At 39.1% G+C, this 7926-nt stretch overlaps 1 protein-coding gene across 1 annotated transcript in view; it reads right to left on the reverse strand.

The window, feature by feature from the left end:
• The window catches only part of LOC138023388 (macrophage mannose receptor 1-like), a 204130-nt gene that overhangs the window by 86791 nt on the left and 109413 nt on the right, over window positions 1-7926 (reverse strand). Inside the window, exons 13-17 of the mRNA XM_068870416.1 lie at window positions 5609-5892; window positions 3546-3581; window positions 3044-3119; window positions 2148-2317; window positions 517-681 (exon numbers count right to left, since the gene is read on the reverse strand). Of these exons, the coding sequence (XP_068726517.1) occupies window positions 517-681; window positions 2148-2317; window positions 3044-3119; window positions 3546-3581; window positions 5609-5892 (731 nt within the window). The remainder of the gene's footprint in view (window positions 1-516; window positions 682-2147; window positions 2318-3043; window positions 3120-3545; window positions 3582-5608; window positions 5893-7926) is intronic.

Genomic DNA, 7926 nt, shown 5'->3' on the forward strand with positions numbered 1-7926 from the left:
TACGCTGGACTTGTTACCATCATTAGTTGTTGGTCTAAAGCCTCAATTAATGCAAAACAAGAGTCGCTACTTTTTATTTTTGGTCGCGAGGCATTACATTTGGACCTGTAGAACACGTAGTCAATGTCCTAAAATAGAAGGCTTCCACCCATTCCTCTCACATTACAATCCTACGACTTGTAATCGGAAGAAACTAATTACTTTTTGTGTTGCAAAGGTCTTTTTCTTTTCTTTTTTTTTTTTTTTTGTATATTATTTTTACTTTCTACTTTGCACCATTGTTTTGTACAAAAAACAACAACAAACAAACAAAAAAAAAAACAGAAAAAAAAAAGGTTGAGGAAACTCGGTTTGAACGTGAATTTGGATAACGCATCATAACGAACGTAACTCCTACAGCTGAAGTAAAGCTGTTCCTGAAACCCATTCCCTCTTGTGAAGATCGCTTTTGAAATTTGGTAACTTGGTAAGCTGTATTGTACTGGAGGCAAATATATAGCAGATAATTCAACTTACGTCGAGGCATCTTGCAAATAAATGTTTTGATCGAATAGCAGCCGGTATCACCCCACTCGCCAGTAGAGTACATCTCAACACATGGCTGTTGGCCGTGGTGGCTATCTGGCTGTTGAGGGGTCCATCGTGTGAACTTTAGAGGGCTTTTGTCACTCCATGTATGACCTTTAATAGAGATAGTTCTGTCCTCTTAGTCAGGAATCCGTATATCATTTATATTACAATAATCACATACCATTTAAAGCCAATTTATAAACCATTAAAAATTAAATAATGTGACAACCATGACCTCTGCGAAGTAAATATGCATTTGAGCTTAGGCTTCCTCTGTTACAGGGCAACCTTGTTTCACAAGAACGTCACACCATGCACTTCATCCAATTACATTCTAGGCGCCTCGTGCTTTGGACTAGTATGTCGAGTCCGATCTTTTCTACTGTTATTCCAGTTCTGTCTTTATTGCGAAAACACTTAAGCTCAGAAGCATCTTCACTCAAATTTCCTCTCTTCCCTCCCTCTCTTATAACTGGGGCCTCAATAGAATGTCCCAGGACACGTCATGGGTTGGTAGCTAGTTGTACACTATCTGTGGACTTGTTACACAGTTAACGACCTATTTTAACATGGACTCATGCAATGTTTGCATGCCAACGACTCTCTTTTCTAAAATTAAGGGATAAATCCTCCTTTGTGCTTTGTCTAATAATTATATAGTCAATATTGTGAAATAAAATACGAATGGGGATGACGTGTTCCCGTGCGGGTCACCCTTTTTTCGTTATTGAAACCCCCCTTTTCTCTGTAATTGAAATAACAAGGTTAGATGGTACCGATGCATGAAACAATAGCCTTTATTTTTCCGTTTGAGAATGAGAAGCATAAGATAGTTAATTATTAGATTTTCATTACATTAATAAGCAATACACATTTAAGACTTTAATGAGGCAAGTAGCGCTGAGTTGACAAATTGACTCATAGGAAACAAGGAGTCAGCGGTCCAATTGTGTTAGTAGAACTGAACTCACTCTTATACGGTACCATGACCACCTCCGACCTTATGGCGCGAAATTGAGAGCGCTGACCTTTCAGAAATTTGTTCCGACATCGATTTCCGCGTCTCCGATTTTTTAGTCTTCTCAAAACTGGAACCGGTACTTGAAGTGCTTTTATGTGGCGATAGTTCGCATGGCTCTTTGCATTTCGTTTGCCTTAGTCCTATTTGGTAAACCCTCTCTATTGATTCTTGAATATATTACGCAGAGATGCTTTAAGAAGTACAATAAAGTTGTAAAAAAATTAAAAGAAAAGGAACTTTACTTAAGTATCCAGTCGTTCTAGCGCTGGAGCTCTAATTGGCGACGTTGTAAACTGAAATTAACAATTAACTCAAATCAAGTCAAATGTTGGTTTTTGTGGAGAGGGGAAACCGGAGTACCCAGAGAAAATCTCTCGGTGTAGACTGAGTAGAGAACCTACAGACGCAACCCACGTATGACGCCGAGTCTAGGAGTTGAACCTGGGCCACATTGGCGAGTGCACTCACCACTGCGCCATCCCCACACCAAATCCCAAATACACTATTCCTCGAAATCCCTTTAAAAGAGATGAATAACAATGCTACATGTACATACCATAAAGTACTCCACGGTCACTCAATCCAATCCAGACTGCAAAAGCGGCAGCCGAGCCATTAACTACAATGTCGGCAACAAAATTATTCTCGGCAAGGCTTTGTATACTGACCAAGTCGGAATTCTGACCAAAGGCTCTACAGGCGTCTCTGGCAGCAGTCCAAGTCTTGCTACACGAGAAAGTTAATCAAGGCATTATAGTCGCTAAAGAAGTTTATGATTTGGTTTAATTTGGTTGCTAGTACATAACACGAACCCGTTCAATGCAGATCAGATTATAGCTTTTTGAAACCAAAATAGATGTGTCACATTTAACTCAAACCTATGCGTTATAATAATTATTGTCACATGCGCTTGATACGCAAGCAAACCAGTAAACGTTTTTTTTTTTTTTTCCACAAACATCGCCTACGCAATGAACTTCTAAGAAACTGTGGTGACGATGTGGTCGATGAGGAGCAAAACAGGAAAATTTGATCTCATCAAAAGAGTAAGAGAAAATTCAGCACAGTAAGAAACAAATGTGAGGTGACGTTTTCAGTGTAAGCAGGGTATCGTTAGCGGTAGCAATTTTTTTAGGAGGTGGAATGAGGAGCTTTGGAATTGGTGTAACCAATATGCGAATAAATTAATTGAATAAAAAGAAAACTGTTCATTGATTCCGATGGCATTAAGTGTGCCTAGTTAAAAAATATATTTTTAGCCGCTATTTATGCACAAATATTGACAATCCATAATACTTTAATTTTCTTTAACAAAGGGTTAAAGGTCATTTCTCACTTATTTCTTACGGGGGTCGATTTACCCGGCTTGATCAACCCGTTTTCTAAAACAGATTTTATGCCTACACCATGCCTTAAAACTCCACTCGCCACACTACTTAAGATGCTACATACCTCTGTGCCATCAATTTGTAACAGAAAGATCCATTCGACATGTACATCCAACCAAATGGACACGGAACCATAGGAACTGAGAAAATTTATGTATATACAGAAGAGAAAAAGTTCACTTCTTTAAATCTATTTAACCACTTGCAAAAGAACTTGACAAAAACTGGTTGATATTAGTAAAACGAATTGCATAGGTTGGCTAGCATAAATAAATTTTTCTCCAGTCTCAAAATAGGTTTGTTTCTGCCATTTTGCTTTAGTTTCCTAAAGGAACATGAAAGAGCCGCAAATCTTTGACACAGTATTACATGATATAAAAATGAAGGCCAAGGTTGAGTCAAGGGAGTATCCAATTGCGCCAAAAAGCAGATGACACTTTTCTTGACATGAATCCCGATACATTTATGATTCTAGGAAAATCTTCAAATCACCTAACAATCTGGATCAGCATAGTTCGAATTAGGAGAAAAAGTCTGTTATATTGTAAACCTCAGTGGCCAGTTACCTGTCGTTGGAGGAGGAGATGAAGCCTGGCCATGGCCTGGTAAAAGAAAAAAAATAGCGATGATAAACTAACCAACTAACGAACACGAACAAACTTTACAAACAAGACAAATCTCAAATCGAGGATCAGTCGTATTAAACAAACTATAACCCTTGACTTGCACTGGAAAGGAAGATAAATGAAAATTCGTCATGTTTCGTGTTTGCGCAATTAGTCAACAGAACTCTGAGATTTTTTTTAATGCTTAAGTAACAAGTTTACGATCCACCAAAGACTGCCTGCTGTAGTTGATGTTGTTTTTTTTGTCTTTTTTTTTTTTGAACTTATCTGTATCAAAGACTAAAAAAAATGACAATGTGAAAGAAAAAAAATAATGTAATACCAAGAATTTGTCAGCATGATAATGAGACGATTAAACTTGGCCAACAAATATCTCCCACCAATGGAAGCACGAAAAACAGAGCAGTTAAAACTAGGGCCTTGTAGTAGCCCAAATTAGGTGCAGCAAATTTAAAATTGAACATAATTATAATAGCCGTTGTTCCAGTGAACATTGAACGTTTTATTCCACGTCTGTATCAAATCGATCAACAAAACGAAAAGCAGCGTTGCATGTCTTCCCACATGAGCTCAGTGTTGATCTTGCACGGGCGTCCAAATGCGCCAATGTTTCCCAACATTCAAAGAAGTAGATGATAACCGCTTTAACATGTGGGCCAGCAAAACCCGAGGCTTAATTAACGACCCACCAAAATGGTGTAGCCTTCATGGCCAACAATCTAAACCACAATCAACCAATGTGGAAATGGCTTTGAGGCAAAAAATACAGTGTGATGATTGTAAAGAGAGATGATTCAAACGTTTCGCTATGCCTTCATGCATCCAACCGGACGCACGTATGTGGAATGTTCAGCACGTTTCTATTACATTAGCAACCGTATAACAAATGGAATCACGAGGCATGTGGCAATGGATCGCAACTGCATAGTGGCCATCATATGTGGCCAACAAAAATTGGAGGCTGGTGAGTCATGAATCGTAAATGGATTGAACCAAGGAGTCATGTCATAATTAAGTAAAGCACGATCGTCCGGGTGAGTGTAGTCCTGAGAAGGATTGTTTGAGATGACATTGACTGACGTTTCGACAACCTGAGAGAAAATCATCTTCAGTGTCAAGTGATTTGTGTATCGTCAGTAGATAATATAAAAACTCCGGTCGTAAATATCATTGGTCTACTTATTCGTGATGTTATTGGTCGACTGTCTGTTGAGCCTAGATGTAATTCGCTGTGAAGACTAAACAGTGAGTTTTATAGTATTTACTGACGTTACACAAATCACTCGACTCTAAAGATGACTTCCGCTTAGGTTGTCGAAACCTCAGTCAATGTCATCTCAAACAGTCCTTCTCAGGACTACACTCACCCGGACGATCGTACTTTACTTAATTATGATGAGTCATGAATATCTCATGATTAGGTAATCACGGCAGGGTTACGTTATCACTATCGCATGATTGGTTAATCACGACAGGGATATCAGATTCTAGTCCCAATCAAATCAAATTAAATAATTTCATTGGCACAATTCTGGGAGGGAAAAAAGAAAGAAGAAAAACTGTACACATGTAAACATGTAATATAAAGTCACTAGATTACACCTACACGATTGTAATACCTGTACAGCAGCCACAGTAGGGTATCTTTCGAATTGGCTGCTGCTTACGTACAATTAAAGGAACGGACAATCGGAGAAAAAAAGCGAACCTTTTAAACTAATGAACGGGTATATCATATTAGACCTATCGCGCAGCGTACTCAACCCGAATAGATAGTTTGCATTCATGCATTCAATCGGACGCAAGCATGTCGAACGATTAGCCGGGCTGCTATTACATAAGTAACAAATGAACCTCAAGTACCAATGAAATTACGAGACTGCACGTGGCAATGGATTGCAACTGCATAGTGGCAATCATATTGGTCCGTTTCGCTGGGTTTCCAGCGTCATTATCGTTTAACATTCATCCGGAGCTTTTCAAAATTGTTCTGAAGAACTTACTTGAGTACATTGAACATGCGTATGGAAGTTCAAGAGTGCAGTTGACATCTTTCCAGAACAGCGAACTCATTTGACCACGCTGAAGGGTAGCGCTAACGCAGCTCCCAGAGGGGTTTCTCTCGTCAGGCTGACCATGAAGCCAGCTGCTGTAATCTACATCCGTTCCATCGGTCCACCTGTAAATTCCTTTTTGCCCGGCATCTGTGAGTCCGATCCATATCCCATCTATATCGCCAATGTCCCACGAGTTTATGAGCAATGATGTGGCCACAATGTTATCGGTGCTGAAAACAAATATTCCAGGCTGAGTGAGTCATGAATCGTAAAGTTTTAAGTTCAAGTTTATTATTATGGTTTGAAACCAGGAGTCATGTCATAATTAAGTAAAGTACTATCGTCCGGGTGAGTGTAGTCAGAGACGGAAGCCGTGTTTACCGTAAGAAAACCTTTACGGGCCTTTTGACTAATTAATTTAGTTTTACATCGCGTTCTTACAAACTGGGTCTTATTCGCACGCTTGTTGACAGAGCCTACAAGATCAACAACACTTAATTGGGTTTTCACGAGGACATCACGAAGCTTACCAAAATCCTTCAGAAGAATCTTTTTCCAGTCCATCTAGTTGAAAATATTATTAATCGCTACCTCACACTTACTCGCTATGGCCGTAATCCCCCGGCTTCCGTCTCTGACACTATACGTACCTTTTACTTTAAATTACCTTATATTGGTCCTTTCTCTTTTATCACGCAGAAAGAGGTTCGCCTTTTTGCTACACGTTATTGTAATAATATTGATATTAACTTAGATTTCTCATCATTTAAAATCAGCAATATGTTCAGTGTGAAGAATCCGGTCCCCAGTGGGCTCCGTGCGGGTGTGGTAGACAAGTTTTTGTGTGCGGGCTGTAGTGCCTGCTATGTCGGCGAAACTACCCGGCATTTTTTCACGCGCGTACGTGAGCACACTTTCAGTGATAGGACCTCGCACGTCTTCAAACATCTACAGAATTCTGAGAATTGCCGCACTTTGTGCTCTCATGATTGTTTTAACATCCTAGATCACCCTTCTACCACCTTCCTACTTAAGATAAAAGAAGCCATTCATATTCAATGGGAGAAACCTACACTTAATCATCAACTTTATCACGTTAATTTAAAACTTTCTTTGTAATCTTTTACATTGTCATGTTTCCTTTTGTTCTTACAGCTAATTAGCATTTTGGTTCACACTATATATTCAACTCTGTACTTTGTAATTTAAACTGAAGATGACAGAAGTTTCTGTCGAAACAGGTTTTTAAATTTAAAAAGTGTTGTGTGGTTTCTTAAAATATCGATATCCCTGCTACTATCCAGACCTAAAGGCTGTACACATATAAGCATTCAATATAAAGTGACTAGATTACACCTGCACAATTGTAATGACTATACAGCAGCCACAGGAGCGTACCTTTCGAATTAGCTGCTGCCCACGTGCAATTAAAGGAATGGGACAAAGGGGGAAAAAGAGCGATCCTTTAAACTAATGAACAGGTATATCATAGTAGAGCTATCACGCAGCGTACCCAACCCGAATAGATAGTTCACATTGCAAGATGTTCGTATGAAACAGGCAAAGGCTTAAGCTGAGAGTGAAGAAGGCGAGCCTTCTGCCATTAACAGTGAGCTGTTTCAAATTTGTAGGAATAGTTTCCACATAAAAAATACATCAAATGATTGAAAGGTGAAATGCGCTCATGAGAGGAATACAATACAAGTTGCTTGGCAACAGGCGAAAGGACAACTGAAAACATCAGGGTCCTAGGCAGGCTTCGAACCTTTGATCTCCAAAACACTGGTCGGTTGCTCTACCCATTGAGCTAATAGAACTCGCTGGAGTGCTTGGTGCCACGGAAGTCGTAGGTTCGAATCCTGCTCAGAACTTTGATTTTTCAGTTGTCATTTCACCCGTTACCAAGAAACCTGTTTTATATCCAGTTTCCCCATAATTTTTTAAGCCGCATAGATGTGTTGCAGGTGAAGTTTGATAGCAGGTTGAAATTGCAAGAAGTAAAGATATTAAATGAAAATCCATCAGTTATTGGAAAGTATATGTATATCTGCAAGTAAATTGGTCCTGAAGGTAAGTGGATGACATTGGAGTAGCTTAAATTTTCATGAGTATTTGATAAAACCCCAATGGTTGTAAGTCTAGGTGCAGATTTAAAATGATTAGCATTAAGGTAGGGGTTAGGCATACTGTGCATGATAACCGATTTTACTTTCCAATCTCAGAGCTTTTTAGAACATTTTTCATTGATAAATCTCCTCTGGAGG

This window comes from Montipora capricornis, chromosome 1 (assembly GCF_036669925.1).
Source record: "Montipora capricornis isolate CH-2021 chromosome 1, ASM3666992v2, whole genome shotgun sequence".
NCBI lineage: Eukaryota > Metazoa > Cnidaria > Anthozoa > Scleractinia > Acroporidae > Montipora > Montipora capricornis.